General features: G+C 37.3%; 3 protein-coding genes and 1 non-coding gene across 4 annotated transcripts; 3 read left to right on the top strand and 1 right to left on the bottom strand.

The window, feature by feature from the left end:
* The first annotated feature begins 10,402 nt into the window (after positions 1–10,402).
* Positions 10,403–13,249, top strand: LOC141656642 (putative receptor-like protein kinase At5g24010). Its single transcript, XM_074463604.1, has one exon. It carries the CDS (start codon positions 10,581–10,583, stop codon positions 13,077–13,079), a length of 2,499 nt encoding a protein of 832 aa, XP_074319705.1. The 5' UTR covers positions 10,403–10,580; the 3' UTR covers positions 13,080–13,249.
* A 1,049-nt stretch (positions 13,250–14,298) lies between these two features.
* TRNAG-UCC (transfer RNA glycine (anticodon UCC)) lies at positions 14,299–14,370 on the top strand. The gene has a single exon. It is a non-coding gene; the product is annotated as a tRNA-Gly (tRNA).
* Positions 14,371–16,356: 1,986 nt separating this feature from the next.
* LOC141656643 (deSI-like protein At4g17486) lies at positions 16,357–21,253 on the top strand. The gene is made up of 4 exons (XM_074463605.1): positions 16,357–16,819; positions 18,597–18,858; positions 20,164–20,231; positions 20,670–21,253. The coding sequence occupies exons 1-4, from the start codon at positions 16,685–16,687 to the stop codon at positions 20,961–20,963; spliced, it is 759 nt and encodes a 252-aa protein (XP_074319706.1). The 5' UTR covers positions 16,357–16,684; the 3' UTR covers positions 20,964–21,253.
* Positions 21,254–21,719: 466 nt separating this feature from the next.
* Positions 21,720–24,674, bottom strand: LOC141656645 (uncharacterized). The gene is made up of 2 exons (XM_074463606.1): positions 24,529–24,674; positions 21,720–22,981 (listed from the first exon to the last, which is right to left on the bottom strand). The coding sequence occupies exon 2, from the start codon at positions 22,490–22,492 to the stop codon at positions 21,893–21,895; it is 600 nt and encodes a 199-aa protein (XP_074319707.1). The 5' UTR covers positions 22,493–22,981; positions 24,529–24,674; the 3' UTR covers positions 21,720–21,892.
* Between the last annotated feature and the right edge of the window lie 1,774 nt (positions 24,675–26,448).

Below are 26,448 nucleotides of genomic sequence, written 5' to 3' on the forward strand. Positions count from 1 at the left end.
GTTTATTCTCTTTAAAAATCGTCCCCTCACCCCTACTAAATTTCTTCATCATCCGTCTTTGTGTACCCTTGGGATTGCTGGGGAGACGGAAGCTTTGTTTACGGGGTGTGGTATGAGGGGCATATTTTCCATGCATGAATACACTTACCCCCGGATTACATGGGAATTTTTGAGTAGTCTTAAGATTACCAAGCACCGGCAAACGGGGATGGTGGCTACCCTTAGCTTTAGACTCATGAACCGGGAACATAACATCACTTTGGGTCGGTTGGCTCAAATTTTTGGGCTGGAAAATGCGACATCGCACACCCCGCCCATTGACTTTCACTATTCCCGTGTATGGAAGGCGATTTCGGGCCTTGATGATCAACCTGGGGTAAAAAGGCCCGCGATGAGTTGCCACAATCCCGTCATTCGGGTGTGGCATAGATGTATGGGGTGCACCGTTCTTGCGGTAGATGAGCCATGGGTGTTTAGGACCCACGAGCTTGAAATTTTGGGGTCCCACTTGTTCACGAAACCCACCCCCTTCCGAATTAATGTGGCTCACTACCTAGCCCTTAATCTATCCAAGATTGCTAGTTCTCCGGGGCATAGAACCCCGATACATGTGGGTGGCATGATCACCCGAATTGCCCGCAACATGGACCGTCCGGTTGACCTTTCCACGATGAATTGGATACCCGGGGACACTTACTTGACAAAGCACTACTTGACTACAAAGCTTGAGTGGCTCAAAGAGAACCCCAACGACGGCCTTGAATATTGGCAAATCAATCACAAGAACTCCATCCGGCTTCCAAATGTTACCGCGGTAAAAATTGAAAAGGACAAGGAGTCTTATCTCCTTGATATTGAAGAAGACCCTCCCGCCGACCAACCTCCTCCCAATATTCCACGGGTTTATTCTAGGGACCGTAGACGCGACACTCCCTCCTCCCTACGATACGCCGCACCTCAAACTCATCAACCTCCCCCGTGGCAATTTCAACAAGGTGAGGCGTCCTCCTCGACCCCTCCTCCCTTGCCACCTTCCCTCACCGAGTGGATGGAGAGGATGGACATTGCCACGGCAAAAGCCGCTAGTGAGAGGGACGTTTTGGGGAGAAAGTTGGACCGGATATATTATGATCAAGCTACCGGTACTTATCCCATCTATGATGATTTTTGTCGTCGGGAATACGTGGGTTATGAGCACCCTCACCCCTCCTACTTCACTTGGCCCGATGGGAACTACTCGAGAGAGGATGGGAGTATGGTCCGCGGGAGGTCTTAACCTCCAACCGGACTACTTTGCGCGACCCGTTTTCCCGCCTATGCCCGAGTCTAGACCGGAGGGGCATGAGGCCCAATGGTTTGGGGGAATTCGACCCTATTTTGCTAGTGATGCGGGTGCGTCGGGTTCCGGTGGTGGTTTCACGGGAGGAGATGGCGGTGTCATGAATATGAGTGGCGATTTCACGGGTGGTTTCCCGGGTGCCGGCGGTAGTGGAGGTAACTTCACCTTCAACCCCGAGGATTTAATCCAAGGCTCCGATTTAAACACCGGAGATGATATCAATGATGAAGATTTTGATGATGAGATGGGGTCTTAGTCCCCGAATTGATGGCTTTCTATCCTCCCAATCAATCCAAATGACAAGTATGATTTCTCCCTTTTATCCAAATTTCTCATTCATGTTTAAATTTTTTCGCATGCATTTAGTTGATAAATCATTTAGTTGCATCATATAGGATTGCATTAGATTTCAATTTTGTAATATATTGTCACATTTAGTAATTGCATTCACTTAGCATAATTTGCATTGTCATTTCAATTTAGCATATAGAATAGAGCATGCATTGCATTTTCAAAATAAAAACCAACTAAAAATTGAAAAAATGACCAAAAAACCAAAAACATGTTAATTTATTTCACTAATATGCCCTCCCATGTCTATAAATAAGTGTGGGGAGGGCCTAAAAAAAAAAAACAAAAACATGTCTTTAAATTTGTACTCCCTCCACACATTTATTTCCATTTGGAAGTAATGTATATAAATAAGTGTGGGGAGGGAGTTCTCATATCAAAAACCCAAAAATATGTCCTTTTAATTTTTCAAAACCAAAAATCACAAAAATATGTTATTTTCCCTTTGAAAAATCAAAAAAATATGTTCGTTTCTTTTTCTTATTCACTCCCTATGCTTTTGTCCATTGAGGACAATGTACATCTCAAGTGTGGGGAGGGAAATATCCACTCTTGTGAATATTTGTTTATAATTGTAAATGTTTATAAATTAGATGAAATGCCTAAAAATTGAAAAATTTCTGAAAAATTCAAAAAAAATTTTGCATTGTATATATATGTTTTGTCTAACCTTTGGCATGGCACATTGACCACTTGAGGCAAAAAGGAGCTAGAAGACCGCTTGGTATAATCCTTCCTATCTCTTGCTCCTTTTACTATTCTTTCTTTTTGGTATCTTGCATATTTTGAAGGAGAATGGGAATTTTGTTGCCTTGGGTGTCTCCTTGGGAGACCGTTTGGAATTTTGGTGTTGATGTGCTGCTAGGTTTAGCCAATTTGTTGCACGTTTCATTTCATGTTTGTTTAAATTTCCGCATGCATTTGTTCACATGTAAATACTTGTTGCATTTCTTTCTTTTGCATTGAGTTTGTAAATAAGTTTTTAAGGAAGAGCATGGTCAAAGGAAGGGAACCAAGTACCCCCATGATGAACTAATGTGCCCAATTGTGCCTTTCCCCTCCTCGTGACTCGCGCCCGTGGCCTCTTAGTTAGCCGAGGAAGGAGGGCTTGACCAATGAGTTTGGACCGATCTTGTGAGACCTAGGGCCATAGACTAGACCTTTGGCTTGACTTAGCTACTCAAAGGTAAGGGTAGAGCCTCCTAGGGTGGGTACATTCATACCCCGCCCTCATCTAGGTTCGAGAGTAGGTCTCCTCGCGAGGCGTGTCACATCATTACGCATAAGTGTGTCGCATCGTCCTTAGACCATGAAATTGCATTACATTTTTGTGCATATGATATGAAGCAAAAATCAGTTTTTATGAACCTCACATAGCCAAATAGCCTTGTTTTATTCCCTACATTGTTTCCCTTTTTGATTCACCCCTTTGAGCTTAGCCTTCCCATTTGGCAAACCACCTAAATAGCTACATTCCCATAACCACCCTTCCTTAATCAAGAATTGGTCGGGTTTTGTAGTTGTGTTGTAGGAGGTGATTTGGGGCATAGTGATGGATAGTACACATATCCATTTGGGTCGGAACTTGGTATGATTTGGCATTATATATATAAATAAGAGGTTTTGAAAAAAAAAAAAAAAAAAAAAAAAAAAAAAAAAAGAGAAGAAAAAAAAACAAAATAGAAAAGTGAGAAAAAAAAGGTCATGAAAAATCCAAAAAAAATGAGTTAGTTGTGTTGTATATATTTGTTTGTTGTCAAGAAAAAGAAAAAGGCAAGCAACACCCCTACTCATCATTTAAAGGGGTAGAAAAAGCCGTTGCTAAATAAAAAGGGGCAAATTGATGTTTTTCCAAAATGAGTCGGGTTTACACAATTTTTGCATAACTTGGGAAACCGAGTCGTTGTTACGGTGTAGACGTTACCATTTGTTGAAATAAAAGGAGTTTTATCAAATTTTTCCTACTTGAGTTGGGTTTATGCAATTTTTGCATGGTTTTGGTCATCAATGCTATGTTAAGGCATAGACGTGTCTCATGTGTTGCAATAAGAGATGGGATGTGATGTGTCGACGATTCTTGATTTGAACCCCACATGTCCAAACGGTGCTTGCACCAATCCCGTTTTGACCTTCTCCTTAGCCCCATTGTAACCCTTGCTTCATGTTTTGTGCATTTTTCCCTTTGTTTGCATTTCATTGGACATAGGACGGTGTTACACATTAGATTGCGGGCACGTTTTCGCTAGTCGAGTTAGTTGAGTGATTTTGGTTACTTTTTGTCACAAAAATCACCTTGTTCTTTCATTGAGTGACGAGTGAAAACCGTGAGGATGTCGTTGCCTTGGTCTCCTTAGTCATGGGTCCTTTGGTTGAATCTTGTGTCGGTTTTGTAATTCTCGGCGGACTCGCCTCTCTTCCCTTTCCCCGCTCTTGAATTTGTTTCTTGAGCATTGGTCACACAAGGGTTGCTTTTGTCACATTTAGGGGGTTGGCACCTCAATTGGCACTCTGAGACGGTACTCCCCGACCGAGACCATGTTTTGTTGTTTGAAAAATCCGACCACTTAGATGAGGAAAGTGGGTCATTTTGTTAGATGCATTCTACTTGTTGATCACGTGCTTTCATGATGAATGTGTCGAAAGTTTTGTAGCAAGACCCAACTTGCCTTGCAATAGGGCACTCTCCCCTCATGGGTGTCAAATTGTGAGTTGAAGGGGCGTTGAGTGCGCTAATACTCGTTCGGCTTAAGTAGTAGTTTAGTTGAGTGATGCTTATATTGTGCATTCACTCTCCATAGCTATCATAATAATGCTTTGTACATTTGGTTTAGGGACTTACTCGGGGACGAGTAAGGTTTAAGTGTGGGGAGGTTTGATATACGGTTAATTTACTTCTAATTCCCTCTTTCTTTTATGCATACCGACTCATAACGAGTCGGTTTCGGGTGTTTTTCTTTGCTTTTTGTGCCCAATGCCCGTACTTGTTACCTTGTGCATCCTTTTGTAGGAAACGACCCGAGTATGGAGAAATTGGGGCAAGAAAGGCACCCCATTGCCTTTACATGAAGAAGAGGTGAAGAAATGAAGACTGTGTGTTTTGCCGGCAGACCGGCAGCCGGTCTAGCCGCCGGCAAAACACACCCCAGAGAATCACTCAAGAAATTTGAAGAAAAGCTGAAGAAGGTGCTTTGCCGGCAGGCCGGCGACCGGCCCACCGGTAAAGCACAACAAGTGGAATTAAAAGAAGAATTGAAGGAAAAACGAGCTTGGCCTCGCTGCCGGTAGGAGCACCGGCAGCCGGTCAACCGGCATTTCACACATCAACAAGGAAGAGGAAGTCCTGAAGAAGGTGTTTTTTGCGGGCAGGCAAGCAGCCGCCCACCGGCAAAACACGGATGCCAAAGCAATTTTAAATCCTTGCACGGTTTTGCCGGTAGGAGCACCAATTTGCCGGTGCACCGCATTAAGACGCAATGCACGCGAATTTGGGCTTTTCTTCTCTTTTCTTCCTAATCTTGTAAAAGCCTATAAATACCCCTCTTAAACCCTTTTTAACACACAACCCTAGATCCAGAATTTTTACCCTTTCAAGCTTTAAACTTTCTTAATCTCTTTGTTAATCTTTCTTTAATTAGAGAAGTTCTTCAATCAATTAGTGATTGAATTTGGGTTTGTAAGAAGATTGAAGGGTTTCCTTCTTTACTATTTCTATCCAAATTCCTCTTTCACTATTTTGTTGGTATTAATTCTCTCCCTATTTTCATTTGTTTACATTTTGTTCTTCTTTTATGTTTGTTTGATTGTTTATGTTAAAATTGTTGTTGTTGTTTGTTTGTTGTTGTTATTCCCATCATTGTTCATCTTTTTATTGTTGATCTTTCCTTTGTTTCTCTTTCATTTGTTCATCCTTGGGTGGTTGTCCTCAAAGACTTAATCTTTGGGTTGATTTGGTTAAAGATTGTGTCTTTAGGTTTAATCACTCTTGCTATTAGATTAAATCATCTTTCCCTTCACCCATTGTTAGATTGTTGCATGTTTAGTAGTGAATTTCATCTTCTCACCATGTTTGTGACCAAAGTTTCCATCTTTATTGTTTATTTTGCAATTAGGACCATGATTAGTGAGTAGACTTCCACTAGGGCTCGGTTTGACCCAACATGAGTAATTTCATTAGTTGAATTTCATAAAGGCTAATTATTTGGGGAAATTGGTGAGGGTAGTTTAGAGGAATGACTTGGTTTATGGGTTGACTTTTGGGTAGTGTCGACTTACGACCCTTGACCACCAACGAGAGTTGGTTAGGTTGTGATTTGGATACCCGAGATTTGACCCTATTGTTGACCTCGGTTGAGACCGAAAGGGAGAACCGGGGTAGGACACCTCTAATCTAGCGTTTGAAATCGACCCTCGAGATAGGGAGTGGGATGACCCGGGAATTGACGGGGCTTAATGACCTTAGCAAATATTGGACTACCTTGGGAATAATGCATGTTTTTGGGGTAGTCGGGTATTGAGTTAGGGATTCCGACCTTCGAACCCGAGAGGGGGGTTGGTGGGTAGTGCTAGTGTCCTATTTCGAACCCGAGAGGGGGGTCTTAGGCGAATTAGAGCTGTCACCTCCTCACCTAACTACCCTTGTGATTAGCCTAGAGATTTAACTATGTGGAATTGCGAATTGTTTGGGAAGAACCGAGTCTTAGGCCGTTTAATCATTTGAATTACAATTTATCCTTCATTCTTGCTTATTTTCCTTACTTTTGTTAAGTTTGCATTTCATTTTGTTTTAGGTAGCATTAGTATAACAACCATCATCTTTTATTTTCGACTTAGCTAAACGATCGGATTAGAACAATTAGTAATCTTTTCAACTCCTTGTGGGATCGACCCTTAATAGTGTACAACGATAAAATCGTGCACTTGCGAGGTATAGCTTGATACCATCAGTAGGCAAGACTCATCAATATTCCTTTAGAGAACATGACTATATTACTCTTTGAGTATTTTTTTTATATATAATTTTATCATAAGATCAACAATTATAATCATCAACATATAATGATGACATACACATTCATGTAAATTGATTAGAATCAAACTTACGAATCAATTATTCCCTTCAGGGGTGATGCAATATTCAACTACTTTCAAATTAATTGTATTATTCAGCCAATTACTTTATAATATATCATAAGTTGATCAAATTATCACTTTTATTCCAAGAGTGAAGTAATATCCACTTCTGGTGGGAAAAAGCAGTGTTTTCAAATGAACACATAGCTCGTGAAAATATCTACATGCTCATACTTAACCACTGTCGTTGTTGGTATATTTCGTCCAATCAAATCTATTATGTGTGCAATTTCATATTCACTTCAAGGAATAATGATGAATTGATTTGATATGATTTTCAAGTTTTATGAGTATCTCATATTTTGCAAATATCCATGTATAATCCCGAGTTAATATTGCTCAAAATATATTAATTACATGAAAAGTGAAAAATTTGTACACACTATGAACTCCAGGTCACAATTTCAATATATATCTATAAACACAATGAACTTCTGATCATAGTTTGAATATTTGTAAATTCCATGAATTTTAGGTCATCGTATGAATTTCAAATTTTAACTCGTACATAGTATTTCTCATACCGAACTTCTAACATATATGAGTCTCACATGACTTTTCATGAGATATTTTCTTTCAATGGTGGACGAAATTAGCTCAATAAATGTCGCATCATTAGGCTTAATTAAGGCTTTCTTATTTTGCTCACCAAATGCCACAATATTAGGCTCAATTAAGGCCGCATCATTAATTAGGCTCATTCTTAAGCCACATCTTCTATCTATACTTCAGGTAGAGTCTTTATGAGATATCACATTTACTATTGGGAATGGATTAAGATTTAGTTGAATAGGATTTATGACTTTTCAATCAGATTTCATTAATTTGTTCAACTAAAGGCGAACATAGGCGAACACGAAATCAATTCCGAAAAAAAAAAATCTTTAATAAAGACCGCTTTAGCCATTTAAAACTCAAATATAGTTCATACAATCACAGTCGTGAACTTTTGGCCACTACCATTTACATGTGAAGTTCTGGCCACTTACAATTAAACAAAATTCATATAACGTTATCAAAATGTGTAGTCATAATTTCCACGGATACCAAGGAGGCGCCTCACATAAAATTTTACGAATGAAATCATGTTGTTACTAATATAACATACTGCAAGTCACATAATTAATTCTCATGATTAATGATTAAAACCCTTTATCAAACAAATGCAATATGTTCCATGAACACAATTAGCAAAGAAGAGGATAAATATGTCGCAGCGATGAAATCATGTGAAAGCAGATGCTAATTTACTTACACAAACCGCATTATAATTTAACATATGAACCAAATGGACAAAATGATTTGGTCAATATAACAAGTCATTAATAAAGATATATAAGAATAATGTAACAATAAAAATCGGAGGAATTTATAAAATAATTAAAGATTGGGAAATAGTGACCAATATTTATTATCAAAACCCAAATTATCGTTGAACAAAAAAAACCCCCTCAATGAATTAACAATGTTAATGCAAAAAACTAACATGATCACATATATGAATTAACTTGCAAATTTATAAATATCATTAATAATTATACCGAAATCCGAAAAAAAAATAATCAAAGATTGCCAAATTACTAACATTTTTGAATATAGATTCAAAGATGCAAATGAACAATATCACTGAGACATGATCTTAAAATATCGTATATGTTATAATTCACACATGCCAAGTATATAGAGGTTCTAATATTCTCCAAACAAATAAACAATCACATAGTGCTCCTAAGCATTCGATCATCAACAATCTTGGGGCAATAAAATATTGACTCATGCATAAGAAAAATATATATACCTCGCACATCTACTATGGAATATAAAATGTTTAACTACGTTTAAACATTATAATTATGTGCATGAAATGATTATGTGAACAAATGAATTCAAATATACAAGTGAATGCATACAAAAAAATGTATCATAATCATAATAATATAAATTTAGTATAGATAGAAATACTTACAAATTAATTTGGTAGAATTGTTAAGTATGAATCGAAATCAAAGTTGAATAAATATAAGTTTGCAACAAACCTAAATTTGATGGTTCTCCCAAATTTGTTATCAATCTTGAATAGAGAATCGTGCTGATAACGTGTTATAATTCTAATTTGATAAGAGAAGATAATATAAAGAGAGAGAACAATATAAGAGAAAGTGAGCATTGTTATATTATATTATTCCATGTACATGTGCATATATATAGAGAATACAAAAAGACATTTTGATGAAAGGTAACGATGGTTCCTAAAGGATAAGGAGATGAAATGTTACAATGGTTGGGGATGTAAGGGTATAATGGTCATCCACTATACATATTTTATAACAAAATTAATGTTATGTACATCAAATAAAGTTTCATTTGTTATAACTATCCCTGATAAATAGTTAAATTTACAAAATAATATTTCTTCATCAAAATAGTATTACCTAGAGTAAATTAAAAATTACTCCCTTTTAAAATCTAGTTTTCTAAAATTACTCCCTTATATAATTTTTTTCCTAAAATTACTCCCTTAAAATGGTCTTTTATAAAAAAATTGTTTCAAAACCTCAACTTAAATTATTTATTCCATCAGTTTATAAACTTATTTCGTTTGTGATTTAGCCAATTTTCACTTTGAAACCTATAACAATGGAGAATATGTTCAAAAACAAACGTAATAAGTCACCTAAATTGGAATTTTGAAGCAATTTTTGATAAAAGTACATCTTAATAGAGTAATTTTAGGAAAAAATTATATAAGGGAATAATTTTAAAAAACCGTATTTTAAAAGGGAGTAGTTTTTAATTTACCCTATTAACTAAAGTGTTTTAGTCGTTAACTCGAAAGCGGTCCTGGACCAAAATGAGCCATACCCGAAAGTGACCCGACCTGAAGTGACTCGATAAAAGGCCACTGGAACACAAAATGACCCAACCCGAAATGTATGATAGAACTTAAATAACGCGATTTAAACTGACCTAACTCATACCCGACCCGAACAACCCATTTACCACCTCTACCCCTAACAATAAATTGTTAAAATTTCAACACACTAAACAATTCTAGAAAAATAAACGAGGAGGCATACAGCATTACAACCTACTCTTAGCTTGTCATCTCAATTACAGTAATTAAATTAGTCCACTGAATTACAGATTACTCAATGAATAATTTCTCATTTTGTTCCCATAAAAAGTCCACAAAATTGGACCCATCTATTCACATTTCACACACACAGAATTTAAAATATGCAACAAATCCCACTCGTGTAAATACCCATTTGACGAAAGTCACCGTTTTTTTGGACCCTACTTAAACACGCGTCATTCAACCCAAATTATCATCAAAAATAGACATTATCCATCTTAAAATTGAGCACACTCTTTAGAGCACGCGCGGCAAGGGGATTATACACTGTTGTCGACGGTGGACACCCGGTTTACACCAAAAAAAAAATTAATCCCATGTCTGCATATGTTAGTATTTAATTCATTTTAAGACTTAAGAGAGATACTCCGTTTTAAATAAGACTTACCGATTATTCTAAACTTAATTCCTTAAATTATTTCAAAATCTTTCCTTTATTAATCCCACTTCATAGAAAAAGCACACTACCCCATTTTCCCATCATGTAATAAAATATCAAAAAAATACAAATAAAGTTGCTAACTTTCATTAATTTTGCACCTACTTTTAAAGTTTTGTCATTGAAGTGATGTTTAAGCTAATTAAGACAAAAAATTGAGCATAATTTTAAAACCCCAGAAAAAAATGTACACAAAAAATGTCAAATTTATTTACTTTTTGGTAATTTTATGTTATTTGAGCTTATTTTCAGTAACTTGTTTTACACCAGTTGATAATTACCTTATAGATTGTGGTTCAAATAATAATACAGTAATTGATAATCGTGTTTTTGTGGGTGATTTAACTAAACCAGGTTTTGTTACTGTTAATTCTGCTACTAATCCATCATTAATTACTGTTTTTGACAGTAACCCACCTGAGAATTTACCCCCAATTTACTATACTGCTAGGGTTTTTACAGGTGGGCCCACTACATATGTGTTCAACATCAAGAACATTGCAGGGATTCATTTGGTACGTCTGCATTTTAGGCCTTTTAATTATCAGAGTTATAATCTTAGTACTGCAGTTTTTGGTGTTACTGTAAATGGGTATTTACTGTTTCAAGGATTTACTGTTGGTTCTTTACTGTTGAGGGAGTTTATACTGAGGGTAAATACTAAAAAGCTTCAGATTGTTTTTACCCCTGAGAATGAAAACAGTTTTGGTTTTGTTAATGCTATTGAGGTTATTTCAGCTCCTGATAGCTTATTTATTGATGTTGGTGTGCCTTTGTTTGGTTCTGATGGCGGAATTTTAAGGTATGTGAATGTCACATCAGAAATATTAGAGACTGTTTATAGGGTTAATGTGGGTGGTTCAAAGATTACCCCTTTTAATGATACGCTTTGGAGAACTTGGATTCCTGATTACCAGTATTTGGCTTTGAAATCGGCTGCTAAAAGGGTTAATACACCGAATCCTCCTAACTATAGACCTGGTGGTGCTACTAAGGAAGTAGCGCCGGATAGTGTTTACATGTCTGCACAAGAGATGAATAAGGAGAATGTGACGGAGTTGGCTGAGTTTAACATAACATGGAACTTTCCTGTGGTTGATCATGTTCTGTATTTTGTGAGGTTGCATTTTTGTGATATTGTTAGTCATGCTCTTAATGAGCTCTTCTTTGATGTGTACATTAACGGGATGATAGCGAAACCTGATGTTGATTTGTCGTTGCTTACCATCCATAAGCTTGCATCCCCTTATTATATGGATTTTGCTGTGGGGATGCAGCATTCAGGGCCGATTCAGATCAGTGTAGGTCCTTCTGTATTGAGTAGTAGTTCGATGAAAAACGCTATCTTGAATGGAGTAGAGATTATGAAGATATTGAATAGTAAGCCTGGAGGTTCGGGTAATACCAGGCGAAATCATGTGTTGGTTGTCTTGAGTTCAGTCGTTGGGGGTGTTATTCTTTTCGGTTTTATTATTTTTGCCATTTTTGTTGCTTTCAAATGCAAGAAGAATACGAAGTCTGTTGAAAGTGTCGGGTGGATCCCCTTGCGTGCAATCACAGGAAGTGCCAACAGTAGGGGGACTGATACCAGCAATTCTCCACATGGGACGGGATATGGAGTGTTGAAGATCCCTTTTGAGGAAGTACAATTTGCGACAAATAATTTTGATAGAAGTTTGATTATTGGTTCTGGTGGATTCGGAATGGTATACAAAGGGGTTCTTAGAAATGGGACTACGGTGGCTGTGAAACGTGCCATGCCGGGATCTAGGCAAGGTCTTCCCGAGTTCCAAGCTGAAATATCCATTTTATCGAAAATAAGACATCGTCACCTAGTCTCAATGGTAGGCTATTGTGAGGACCAGTCGGAAATGATCCTAGCCTATGAATACATGGAAAAGGGCCCATTGAAGAAACACCTATATGGTGGCGCATTCCCGCCATTATCTTGGAAGCAAAGGCTGGATATTTGTATTGGCTCAGCTAGAGGCCTTCATTACTTGCATACAGGCTTCACCCAGGGAATCATTCACCGAGACGTGAAATCCACCAACATACTACTTGATGATAGTTATGTTGCCAAAGTGGCTGATTTTGGTCTGTCAAGATCCGGGCCGCTCATTGATCAGACCCATGTAAGCACAGGTGTAAAGGGTAGTTTCGGTTATCTGGACCCAGAATACTTCCGAAGGCAGCAGCTTACTGATAAATCCGATGTGTATTCATTTGGGGTTGTTTTGCTCGAGGTTCTTTGCGCTAGACCGGCCGTGGACCCCTTACTTGCTCGGGAACAAGTCAATTTAGCTGAATGGGCATTGGAGTTTCAAAAGGCAGGTCATCTCGAGGATATTATTGACCCCCATCTCAGGGATGAAATAAAGCCAGCATCTTTGAAGAAATTCGGAGACACAGCACAAAAATGCTTATCAGAATATGGTGTGGATAGACCGACTATAGGCGACGTTCTGTGGAACTTGGAGTATGCATTGCAACTCCAAGAGGGTCAAATTATGTCCGACAGAAATGATTCGATCAACACAATGACGACAGAGCAGTCAACCACAAGTGTTGTTGTTCCTGGTGATGCGATCAATATTAGTGCAGTTGCAGACACAAGTGATGAGAATTTAGGAAGATCAACAAGTGAGCTTTTCTCTCAGTTGATAACCCGTAAAGGCAGGTAGTTTATTAGCTCGAAAATGTACATTACAGTTCACTTTATAAGACCTGGAAGTTCTTCAGGTTGTAAGTTATAGGTGAAAGAATCTCAAATTTCATTTACTCATTTTGTTCCTTTACAACTGTACTACTTTTAGATTCTAATTGATAATACAACTGTTCAGTTGATCTTTAAGTCTTTTAACCATCCTTCCTTAAAAACATCATATATGGCTGATCGCCATACAAGTTTACCTGACTTTTGTATTATGTTTCACTTCCCTTTTGTTTTTCAATTTTTATTTTCTATTTTTTCGCATTTTTAGATGTGCATTCACCCCTGGACGGTTCTAAAGAATGATTCATGTCAGCCGACCCCAAATCATTTTGGGATTAAGGCTCTGATGTTGTTGTTGTTGTTGTATGGCTAATCGCCAGTAAATGTAATTGATCGTGCTTTTTTTATGTATGTATTGGTACTCCCATAATAATTCAAACCAAGAGTGGTCTCCGTCAAGGTGATCCTTTATCACATTTTCTATTCACACTGTGTACCGAAGTTCTGTCTCAAATGATGTGTGACGCCCAACTGCCCAAGAAAGGAGACTCCTGAACGGTATTAAAATTTATAGGAGGGCACCTGCTATTTCTATATTTTTTTTGCAGATGATTCGATTTTCTTTTTGGAAGCTAATCCCGTCTCCTGTCGAGCTTTGAAAATATATTGAGATCAAAGCATCTGCTGGTTGGATCATTATTAATGATTGTGGCATTAGGATTCATTCTAGGCAGTAAGCTTCTTGACGAAAACAGTACTTCAAGCAGAAGCTACTGCACTCGAAGATGCCATCTCTCATGCTTTTTCCCTGGGATTCAGACACATTGATGCAACTACAGACTGAATGAATCCGGTCTTTCAAGTTAATGGCATTGGAGATTTAGCTCAGGAGGCGAAGACCATTATTCTGAACATTGGTCGTCACTCGTCACATCCATTTGTGCCACTGTTTTGCTCAGTCACTGAGTCACTGTCCTATTAGTCTTAACAGGATCGCGCATAATATAGCCAAAAACGCTACAAAAAAACATACATCAATAATAAGAGTTACGAACCTTATCGTGAGAGACTGAGTAAGAATATCTTTTCTGATTGGCTGTATTTGTAAATTGTAATTTTGACATTTTGTAGTGTGACTGTTAAAGACTCCGTTAATAATTATTGGATTTCAATCTTGAACAACAATAGCGTCTGTAGTCCAACGGTTAGGATAATTGCCTTCCAAGCAATAGACCCGGGTTCGACTCCCGGCAGACGCATTTTTATTTTATAAGTACTGTACTACAATTATTTGGCTGTTGAGTTTTTTTTCTTTTTTTTTTTTTTAAATCTCTCTTTATGATTTCTGACTTATATTTTATTCTAAGAAAGTAGGTGCACAATTCTTTGTCGGAAGTTTAGGTTTGACCGTCCATGAATATTGTTAAAAAATTAACCACTGGCATTATATAAAAATTCATATACTATAAAATATTAAAGTAAAGAGGCCTTAAAACAACGTGCTTAATTAGTACATATCTTGGACCACAGTGACCTCGCAACAATAACAACGGGATACATCATACATAGGAGAGCATCTTCCCATAGGAGATAAATAGAAAATAGCAAAAGTTACAACAAAGCGGTGAGATATCACAAATTCTTATTATAAACGGACACTATCCGTCTATACGTATAGGCGGATACCATTTCCCCTCACAAAATATTCATTTGCCATAAAGTGGAAAGCACATGGGGTGTGCCCCACCTTGCCCCCCTACCCATTTTATTAGAGGTCTTTACCCGTCTATTCGCCACACCCGTCTATACCAAGACCTATTAGTGAGATACTCCCTCCCATTCAAAATAAACCTCTCTATTTCCTTTTTCGGTTATTCACAATAACCTCCCTATTTTCTTTTTTGGTAAGTGTTTGTGTGGTCCAAATTTAATTGTATGGTGGGGTAGTGTATTTGTGTGGTCCAAATTTAATTATATGGTGGGGTAGTATCTTTCCTTAATTTTTGTGCCAAAATGAAATGAGAGGTTTATTGTGAATGGGAGGGAGTATATACTTATTCATCCATTACCCCTAAAAAAATGTTTGTAAATGATCGTTTGTTAATCAAATATGATCAAGTGACAAATGAATCCTCCCTCCGTTCTTTTTAATAAATTGTTTTTGAAATTACACAAGGTAATATAAAAATAAAAAGTAAAAAAACATTTCCACCAATCCAAAAGTTAAAATTTTATCCTTTCTTGAGTAACAATGTTTAAAAACATAATGAGAATGTAATATGAAAAAAATGTAAAATAATACTTCCTCCGTCGCAGTCAATGGTTGTCCTTTGGTTTTGGCACAAAGACCAAGAAAAGAGGAAGGGACAAATTATAAAATGACAAGTGGAATAAATTGAGTGTGAGTGATCAAATTGCTCATCAAATTCATTCTTAAAATAAAAAGGGTAATAAATGACTGAGACACCCCAATATAGAAAAGGACAACAAATGACCGGGACAGAGGGAGTATATAACTTTCTTTTTTTTTGTTACTTTTTCTAAAATGACTTTAGAATGTAAAATACTCCTATTTTTCTGTTTTCTTCTCATTTCTCTAATATCTAGTATATGTGAGGAATATTCTAATGAAATGGTAAGAAAACAGAAAAATAGAGGGAGTAATACTCCGTATCGTATTATTCCGTATACTAAAGTTGACTAGTGTGAGTGGTAAGGTCTATCATCTCTTAAACAAGTGGTCATGAATTCGATATGAGTTAATCTAGAGGTGTTAACGAGCTCGAGCTTGGCTTTGCTCGACTTGTGCTCATAAAGTAAAACTCGAGCTCGAGCCGATCTAGAACTTACCCGAGCTTGAAAAAAGTGTGCTCGTTATCAAGCTTGCGAGCTTTAACTCGAGCTCAAGCCAAACTCGAGCCTATATATAATTATTGAATTTTCGTTTTTTTTTTCTCTTGATATTTTCAATAACAAGGCTCGAATGTTTCATATACAAATATTAGAAACCAATGAGACATTTTTGATGTGTGATACAAATATATAATCATGACAAAATATTTTTATAAAATATGAGTTTATATCTTATCTAATTACACAAGTTCGAGCCGCTCACGAGCTTTTTGAACCGAGCAAACATTAACTCGGATTGACTCGTTAAACTTTCGAGCCAAGCTTATACCAAGCTCGAATTACTCGCGAGCTGTCTCATCTCATTACCACCCCTAAGTCGGTAGAAAATACTCATACTCATTGAAAAATAAAAATCGTATTATTCCGTATAAATTTACAATCGGTTTCACGAGAGACGTTCACAAATATCTCCTTTCTCCTTGTTGTCTTGATTATCTTCATTTCCTATCCCCACAAAATTTACTGCAAATCATTCACTCAATCACCATTCACCACAAACCTCAGCTACACACTAAACCTACGACAGAACTAACTGTCACTTTTTTGGTACATTTTTAGAGAGATAAACTGTCACTAATTAGGGTTTTCATAAATCTCGATAAATTGATTTTGTTACAAGACAATTTAGGGATTTCAAGACTCAAGAGTAGATAAATAATTATGACGGATGTAATACTACACATATATGATGTTACAAATAGTGGTTCTGAAAAGACGAACAATACGATTACCAACATCAATAAGTTCTTCAAAGATGGTATTGGTTTAGGTGGTATCTTTCATAGTGCTGTTCAGGTTAAATTTCCCCCCTTTTTGTGTTTAATTTCAAGTTTTTTTTGTGTGTTTTAGATCTAGGGTTTTAGTTGGTTGATTTGGGTTTTTACTGATTTAATTGCATTTATATTGTTAATGATGTATGATTAATGTGTACGGAGATAGAGATCTCGTGTTTTAGTTCCTTTAGATTATTTATTAATTGCTTTTGTACTTTGTAGTGTATACTTCCTCGGTTCCATTTGATTGTATACGTTTATCGAATTATGTGAGGGGATTGAATGGTTGATTTCCGGAAGTATGTGTGATTGACATGTGGGTGATCTGTGGTAATGACCTTACCACAGCAGCAGTAGTTGTAGTAGTAGTAGTAGTTCAATTGAATGGTTGATTTCCGGAAGTACATGTGATTGACATGTGGGTGATCTGTGGTAATGACCTTACCACAGCAGCAGTAGTTGTAGTAGTAGTAGTTCAATGGAATGGTTGATTTCCGGAAGTCGTGTTTGTGAGTTGGTGACTTTGGGACCTGTAAGATGCGAAGTGTTTGCTGAAATCTTTCACCATTTAAAGTCGTTTATTCTTGGAATTTGTATTGGTGCACCATGGAGAAGCCTTCTGCAGTAGTAAAAGTGCTTATCGAATTGCAAGATTTTAAGTAGAAAGACAATGACGGTGGTTTATGACTATTTCGATGTGATATGTTAGGGATCATAAGTTTTGCTAGTTGAATCGCAGTATCGCGGTAATTAGTGAGTAGATATGTAGGACCATGATGAATCAGCAGATTAGAGTATTGCTCTATTGCCTGTTACTTACATGAACTTATTGTGATGGTGCAAAGAGAATATTCATTGATGAGATGTTCAAGTAGAATACTTGATTAGTCCAGAAGAGAAAACAAGGGAAATGAGGGTGTTGATGCGATGTGTAGGATATGATATGTAAAGTTAGCGAAGAAGCTTTGCTGTTTAGCTCATCAGAGAGACATAGACCTAACTATTAAGCACTCCCTCCATCCCATTTGTATTATCCGTCTTTCTATTTTTGGAGGATTTAAGGGGAAAGTGATTAACTACCCACCCTTGCTCTTGAATAAAGACAGTTGAGATAATGTCATTCTGGTGGAGATGGTAGTAGTTAATTATCTAGAGGCAATATTGTATTATCAAATTTTTTTCTTACTAAATTTAGAAACAGAACAATATTTTTGGGATATATTTTGGAGTGAAAGAGGCAATTAAAATTGAGATGGAGGAAGTACTAACTACTGTGTTCGGAACATTTATATTTGAAATACTTTTCATGCTGTTTATCATGGGTAACCTATTATGTATGTTGGTACATGGTGTCAAATGTTTTCATTTGCTTTACGAGAGCCCCCTTTACAATTTTCATGATTTGACAATTGCATGTAACCATTGCTCCTAACATCCACGAACTTGCAATGACTTATGAGCTGAAAGAGCACAAGGGATATTAATATGGCCATTTCCATATTTGCATTAAAAATTTGAAGATGCTGCATTGATGGTGTTATGCTACTTATTAAATTGTAAATACTTCTTCTGGTAGGAATTGACCTAAATATCTCCAAATACTACAGAGTACTTTTTTTTAATTCTATGTTCAAGAAAATAGGTCCATTTTAAGATAATTCTTGTGCTAACATGTATTAACGCCTAGGAAATAAAAATTTAAATGTTTTAATACTAAGGAATTCATACTGTATATGCTTTATATCATATGTTTATAAATGGTCAAGTCTGTGACAGAATGGAGATCTTCATGTTGATAGGTGTTTGGAGATGATGAATGGTCCTTTGGGTTCTGTGAAGAAGGAACTGGCGTCTTTAGCTGCCCTATTACTAAAAATCCCATGTATACATACCGTGAGAAGATCGTTCTTGGACAAACTAATCTATCTATTTTCAAGGTAAATCAGATTTTGAGAGAGCTTAGCAGAGAATGGCCTGGATTTTCTTACGATTTGCTATCAAGAAACTGTAATCATTTCTGTGACGAGTTATGTGAAAGGCTGGGTGTCCCAAAACTTCCAGGTATAACATCGCTACTCCTTGTTTCTTTTTTTTTTTTTTTTTTTTTAAGTGAATGCGAATATGTGGTTGCTTATATAAGTGGATCTTGTTCTTCTCTTGTATGGGCTCGTGAAGTTGATATATACATCTTTGTGTGAGTGGAAACAATTATGCCATCCGCAGTCCCATCGTGTAAGATCTAGTGTAAATGCTACATGATGAAGGGTACGGAGTATGTTTTAACGTGTACGGAGTATGTTTTAACGTCTAGGTGGATGGTTCAAGTCCTTCTTTCTGCTACCCTCTGCGTGCACGCATGGGTGTTGATGTGCTTGCTTGCACAGCAAATCTTCTTGTTCTTTCTTGTCACGGAGAAGATTCAAGGGAGCTCAGCTGATTTAAGCTCTTTTCCCCTGTTTAGTAAAATTTGTTCCGAGCTCATCCGTTGCAGGGAGGAATCCCCTTATCTCCCGTCTTCGCTTGCAAGGATTATTCACCTATTTAAATAATGTTTTGTCAGATGGGAAGGGAGTTGATATTTGAATTAGCTGCCCTAGCATCTGTTTTTTTTTTTTTTTCCTTTTTTTCTGAAAAAAGATTATTTTTGTTGGTTTATGCCCGTTGTCTTACCTATGCCTTTTATATTTACAAAACATAATCACCCTACAAAATAGGATAAACACATATAGTTGGTTTGCTAAGTTGTACTCCCTCCAATCCACAGCCTACTACTCTACTAGGCTACTACCCACAAGGAATCTTTTTCCCTCACATATTTGTAGGGCAGTGGTTGGTGCAGATTTGGAGGGAGTCCATTGTTTAGTAATCTGTCACTTATTTGATACTGAACTGCTCATGCATAAGTAATTAAGTATAGTGGGAGCAAGTTTTAACATATCTAAGCCTCTTCTTTGGGATGCTGCATCGTGTCTGCTGCTTGTGTATCGCCATTAGCTTTCTAATCTTGCCGAATTTCTTGTGTGTGGAGATTTATGGTGGTTGTTATGTTACTTTTATGTAGCATGTGTACATATAGTATGATTATTATATACTCCGTACTAGTTTGTGGCAAATTTTAAATTTTTTTTTGCAACACCTTCAAAGAACATTGCATTGGTATCATAGTTTCTGTATCGAATGAGGCTTTCCGGATTATGTGTTTCATTTCTTCCCGTTTTATTCTCTATTCTATGGCTTTTGTTGTCCTTTCCTAGGACGGCCTAGGGATTGGATCAGCATGCTACTGCCTTTGTAGGGTAGGATTAGTATAACAAGACACTGATTTGCAATGCAAACTACTAAGTACACATGGGCTTGGTTATGCAGGTTGGGTAAACCGATTTGCCAATGCAGGTGATGCAGCTGTGGAGATAGCAGGAAACACGGCATATCGTGTAAGATGTCTGCTTTAAGTTGCCATGATTTTTATGTTTTGGGATCAGTTGCATGCATAGCTGGTCCTCATATGTTCACGTATGTGGCTTTAGCTTTACGCTTCTGATGGGTGATGGACCATGCTTACCTCAGCAAGTGAAAACAGTAACATGCGTATATGGTAAAGGTTGAATCAAGAGGAGATTCCGCAGAATAATGAAGGTTTAACTAGGGAGATTTTCTGGAAGGATAGCCTACATTGCAGCCAAGTTAGGTTTTGAAGGATATCGAGACCGCTCTTCGAGTTGATATTGTCTGTGTTTGTATTGCAATGACTGATTTCAAGATCATTTTCATGCTTGTAGTATCAAACTTCTTCGAAGCTAATACTTGGCAATCTCCATATATGATTACCTGCTATCTTTTCATAACTTGGTGGATCTTTGATGTGGTTGCAGTTAAAACAAGCTAAAACGGAGATAGTATCAGCGAGCAAGGTTGCATACCGGTTCCTGCAAGGCATTGCCACCAATTCCAACTCACAAGTATCAACAGAAAGCCCCAGCCCCAACGGAACATCGCCGAGATTTCAGATGTCCTGGTTTAAGAATATAATTCCAGCAGGCGATAAACCATCCAGTAGCTCAGTACTCGAAGGCCCAAACCAGGAGGTGATTCGGCAACAGCACCGAGATGATGATGATGACGATGGTGCAACTCTTCTTAGGCAGAACGGTCATCATGGTAGTTGATTAGCGTATTATATTGTCGGAGTGAAAAGAGGAGGGTAGAGGAACAGGTTCGTATCCTTGAGATATTGATCTCTTTTCTGTACTGTTCTATCATAGGCCTCAACTGTATCAAGTACAATGTCGAGATGGTAATTGAACTGTTCCTTCTCTGTATGTGCCGTTTGTTGTTTAGTTGAATGTAGCGATTTTTGACACGCTGTCACGAGTAACAACTCGTATGTTCTACTCTATAAATTTTCTATTCAATACATTTGCGATACGTGGAGTAATCATTAAATTTCAAAGAAAAATACACATGTACAAGTGTATAGCCATCAACGAGTATTTCTAGTTATCGGGATACATTGCTGGATTGTGACGAGGATTATACTTAATATTCAAGAAATTATTGTTGCACGAGATGGCGAAGGAAAGGTAGCCAGCATTGATGCCCACGGGCCATGACTCGTGAATACAATTTATCAGGGTCTCCACTAGAAGTAGAGCAACTACTAGAAGCAGCTGAAAAAGAGTCATCTCTGCTAAACGGAGCACTATAAGGCGATGATCAGTTTGACTAAATTGAGAAGAATTTTGACGAATTCCTAGTGTGTTGCTGCCAAACAAAGCACAAGATAATACAATTAATAACAGCCTTGAGGAATCCTGGACTATCTTACAAGGATTCAAGTTAATTTGACATGTAAGACCGTCTCATACATTACACACAATTTAGCAGAAAGTAAATTTTGAGAGACTAATATAACAAAGACGATATGAAACGATCAGTTCAACGCAGATAAATTCTGCAGCACAAGAACAATAACATTAACAGTCTGAGCATTATAGTCCGGCCAAATCTCACACAACACAACTTACAGAATCAACGGGAAATACAGGAACATACTAAGTGCAACTTTAACAGTCTATGAGCATTACTGTCTGGGATCTCAGTATCGGTTGAAGTAAACAGGGACGTCAACCTGCGTCTCTTCTCTGATCTGGAGGGCTGCAACAGCCTGAGCTGCAACAAGGCCAGCTGAAAAGTCATCGCAACTCCAACTTCCATCCTCGAAACGTGTTAACTGCATGTTTTTCTTAAATGGATGATTGAACTCTCCAACATGGGTCCATTCACAGCCATGTCCATACGCGTCAGGAAACCAACCCATATTCTCAACAGAACATCTCTTCAAGTTTTGACGGGGAAAGGCAGGTCCGTCCATGAAAAGTCCAATATTTGGGGCATGATGCCAATCACCAAGGTTACGGCCTTCTTTCAAGACAATCCTAGGATCATCGGAATCTTCTCCTATCAATACATGAAGAGCAACTGCTTCAGCAATGGCAGCCCCCTCTTCATCCAGCCGCTCTTGCTCTTCTTTCTTTTGTTGTTTTTTCTTCTCTAGTTCAGAACGAATCGCTGCTGACGTGGCCAATGCTTTCTCCAGCCGCCTCCTCTTTTTCTCGGCCTGCTTGATGCGATCTAACTCATCCTTGACCTGCTTCTTTTTCACCTTTTTAACTTGAGGGCTTTTCACGGAATCCATGATTACCCCCTAGTGATAATAACTCTCTGCACTGTTAAGTATGCTAGCTTGACTTCTTTCACAAATAACTAAAATATGAAGTATGTATGTAATGTCGGACTGTCTCTCCTTATTTCATCATTTTGGGAAAGTTTCTTCCTTTACCTTTCCTTTCCTAAGTATCGCTTTTTTTTTTTTTTTCTATATATGTCTAAGTACTCGCTTTAGTTTATCTATATGTAACTATTGGCGGTTCACTGTAATGCGCTACACCCACTCAGGTCCGTAATTATACCTTATTGTACGCACGGTGCAGTCCCAGACAGAGATAATGAGGGAAAGACAAAGAGCAAACTGATAAGAACCAACCAATTCATTTCTTGGCAACATTGTCCCCGATTTTCCACAACCATTGCATTTACCCATTTGCTGTGTGACACCAAGTTTATAGGCTGTTTGAATTTCAACTGATGGCAGTCTGGGTCAAAGAGCAGTTACATGACCGAATCACTACAGTTACCAAAAGAAACATCGAAAGTCAGGAGATTCAGGACCACGAGCAACTGAAGCTTATAATACTTGCAAGAAGAAGGCAACATAAATATAGAATCAGGAACAATAACAAACCACAGGTCCACCAACCTTAACTATAAATACAGTTTCCACTTTCCAGTGGACACGTAATTCATTTTTTTGGGTCAAGTATTGTAAATAAATAATACCTAGAACACGTAATGAGGATAGACGATAATAGATGCACTGACAGAGAAAAAACCCACAAACGAAGGGCATTTAATAGACCTTGAACAATTCAAAAACGAAAATGTCATTGGCTTCGATAATGATAAAGATAAGAACTCGTCTAAACCCACTAAACAATCGCAGCGATACAGTAGTAGTCATTGATTTACATCACAAGCTTAAACGTTGGCTACAGCATTACTGTAAAGGCATCACCTTAAGTATGACATTTACATAATTGCTGAAGGCAACATAACAATTACAACACTTATCCAGACAACACGACACAGACCACATCTTTTGAATTATAAGACCTTCCCACTTACTTATCAGATAATAGTAAACAATGGATCCTTGGAACCAGAAATGCCATGACTCTAAACAAACTTATCACAAACTTATCAATGGCTTCAACCCTCAAATCAGGTCACAATGTCAGAAATCCTAATTAAATAGAACTAGAACCCTAAGGAAGCCGCTTATTCGAAGGATCACGCGCTATAATGATTTTGGAGTTTGGACTCTAATTAGTTCACTACAGTAGCAAAGATCTTCTGCAAATCAATGTCGACACATTTGACTGATCAGGTTTTCTACTTTTCTATATAGCTCAGACTCCATACTTGACAGTTGACACCAAGAATGTCGAACAAACACATATACAAGTTCAGACAATAGCCTAAGATACGCGTAGCCGAGACTAACATACTAAGGATTAACCGAAAATCCCCTTCAAATTAAGCCTGAGAAAAAAAAGGGTTTTCTGATCATACTAAATTTGCTTAACAATCATAGTACTCCATCCGTCCCATTCATTTGTTTGCCTTTCTTATTCTCCGTTAGGGGTATTTTAATCAAAGATAAACAAATGAATCAAGCGGAGGGATTATCCGATTTCCTCCTCATATCCGAGTGTATTTCACTTAAATTTCATTTCAATATCTCCAAAATGCTACAACTTTCAACAAACACCAAATTACTATTACACTTCCACTCTACAAATAGCTAGAAACACTAAATTATGATAGAAATTGAGTTCTATATCCAATTATCAACATATAAATCACAAGATTCATCCCAAAACTAACACAAACCCTCAATTCCAGCCCAATCATGCCCCTAATTGATGAGATCTAACATACCCATATACAAATAATCAACAATTACACCAAAAAAATGCTCAATTTCACAAATTAACATCAAATAAAAAATACCCATCAAGCTAAATCATCAAAATTCCAACAATTCAATCCAAAAAAGCAATTAAATGACATAAATCATCATAAAACAAAATTAAATCTGGATAAAGATTGTACCTTTGATTGAATCCAAAGATTTGATTTAAATCCCAATTATAATTTAATTACATCTGATCTAAAAACCACCCAATTCAGGAGATTAAATTAAGAGAGAGAAGAAAAAAAATGGAGAGAGAGAAAGAAAAAGTCATAAATCGTGAGACAAAAGATGATATAAACTGACGATCACATGAATAATTGATGGGTAATTTAGTAATTTCAAACTTTATGAGGGGACACGTGGTATGTGATGATTGGGTGATGTGAAAGTTGGATCTAAATTCACACGTGTCATGTTGTTGGTGTGCCAACCATCCAACTAAGGCAAGATTTTAAGGCAAGGTAAGTGGGACCCATGGTGGAAACATTTTGCTAATTTGCTACTTGATTAAGGACATCTTGACCATTCATATTGTGGAAAATTGTGATGGTGAGATAAGGTGATGAATGTTGAATGGTGTTAGATGTGTGTAGGGTTGTTGGTGGTTTGCCACATTTTTGGTTTTTGATGTTGATTTGGACACAAATTTTCATTATAGACGGAACTATTCGTTTATAGACGGATATCATTTTCCCTCACAAAATATCCATTTGTTATAAAAGTGGGAAGCACATGAGGGTGCCCCACCTTGTCCCCCCTACCCATTTTATTAGAGGTCTTTACCCGTCTGTTCGCCTCACCCGTTTATACCAAGACCTATTGTGATTTGGAAGGCTTTATATTAGGTAATTGGAATAGATTTGTGGTTTAATGTGATGTTAGTTGAGGTTTACAAATTGGATTAGGGTTTTGGTGTTCAAATTTGGTAGGATGAGAATTAAGCTTAAGGATTAGAGGTATTTTTACGCGTTGATTGACTTTGAGAGTTGAGACCATAGACATGTATAGACATGAATTAGAAGTTCAACGATAACGTATACTTGTACGATAAAATTTTTATTTTGCAGTTTTTTGATAACATCAAATTTATAAAGGATTTAGTTAAACTAGTTAATTTTTGAAGGTGGAGGAAAGAGGATGATATCAGATAAGCGTTATCTATATTTGGTATGTTTGAGTTTACTTATCGATATGTGATCATCTGCCTAGTTCAAGTTCAAAGATATTATATACATACATCTCACGAACTTTTTTTTATGTACTTAAGTTCGTGTTGGATAATAACTATGGTAAACTATGTCTAACATGAAAGATAAGTGTGGGTACTATCGTATGGCATATATGCAGGGCTCACAACTATTTTGAATGCTTTGTATAATCGATGTTCATCCACTTTTATTTATGAGGAACTTAGAGGGCGTTTGATTCGGGGTATTCAAGAACAGTGCGTCTTATTTCAGACAGGCGTTTTTTGTCTGAAATAATAAGACGGAATTTTGTAACCATTTTACAGTTAAATGTGACCACTATTGAAAAACCAGTTACCATAAGCAGTAACACTGCCTATAACATTGTGGTTACATTTAACTATAAAATGGTCACATATGCCCGTCTGAAAAATAAGACGAAAATTGTCCGTCTGAAACAAGAATTTGTGATTCAATAAAGGGAAAGGGAAAGGGAAAGGGAATTAAAATGAAGGATTCATTATGTTGCTGTTTGTTTTGGCTCATTCAATCATACCCTTTGCCCCTCTCTTACCCTCTTAACCCTTACCCCTCACCCCTCACCCCTCACCCCTCACCCCTCACCCCCTAGTGAATGAGATTTCTTTCCTCATTCCTTCAATCACCTCACTCATCAAGTACTACCATTGTGTCAGGGTCCGGTACTTTTGCCGGATCGTGGTGCGCACCCTTGTCCAACTCTAGGGAAAGAAATTGATGGGGCATATTCTGCACCCGCTGACCGAGTCAACATATTGAGCAAGGTCAAAGATATCCACAGCAAGTCAACGACTTAGACAAACTTAACCGACGCACTGTCGGCATTGTCTC

The sequence above is a fragment of the Silene latifolia genome, chromosome 5 (assembly GCF_048544455.1).
Source record: "Silene latifolia isolate original U9 population chromosome 5, ASM4854445v1, whole genome shotgun sequence".
Lineage (NCBI taxonomy): Eukaryota > Viridiplantae > Streptophyta > Magnoliopsida > Caryophyllales > Caryophyllaceae > Silene > Silene latifolia.

Excerpts from the sequence above, each read along its gene's own strand:
- LOC141656645 (XM_074463606.1), bottom strand. The coding sequence starts at position 22,492 with ATGGATTCCGTGAAAAGCCCTCAAGTTAAAAAGGTGAAAAAGAAGCAG.
- LOC141656643 (XM_074463605.1), top strand. The coding sequence starts at position 16,685 with ATGACGGATGTAATACTACACATATATGATGTTACAAATAGTGGTTCT. Across the intron at positions 18,859-20,163 it reads GGGTGTCCCAAAACTTCCAG|GTTGGGTAAACCGATTTGCC; the intron begins GTATAACATCGC and ends TTGGTTATGCAG. Across the intron at positions 20,232-20,669 it reads CAGGAAACACGGCATATCGT|TTAAAACAAGCTAAAACGGA; the intron begins GTAAGATGTCTG and ends ATGTGGTTGCAG.
- LOC141656642 (XM_074463604.1), top strand. The coding sequence starts at position 10,581 with ATGTACACAAAAAATGTCAAATTTATTTACTTTTTGGTAATTTTATGT.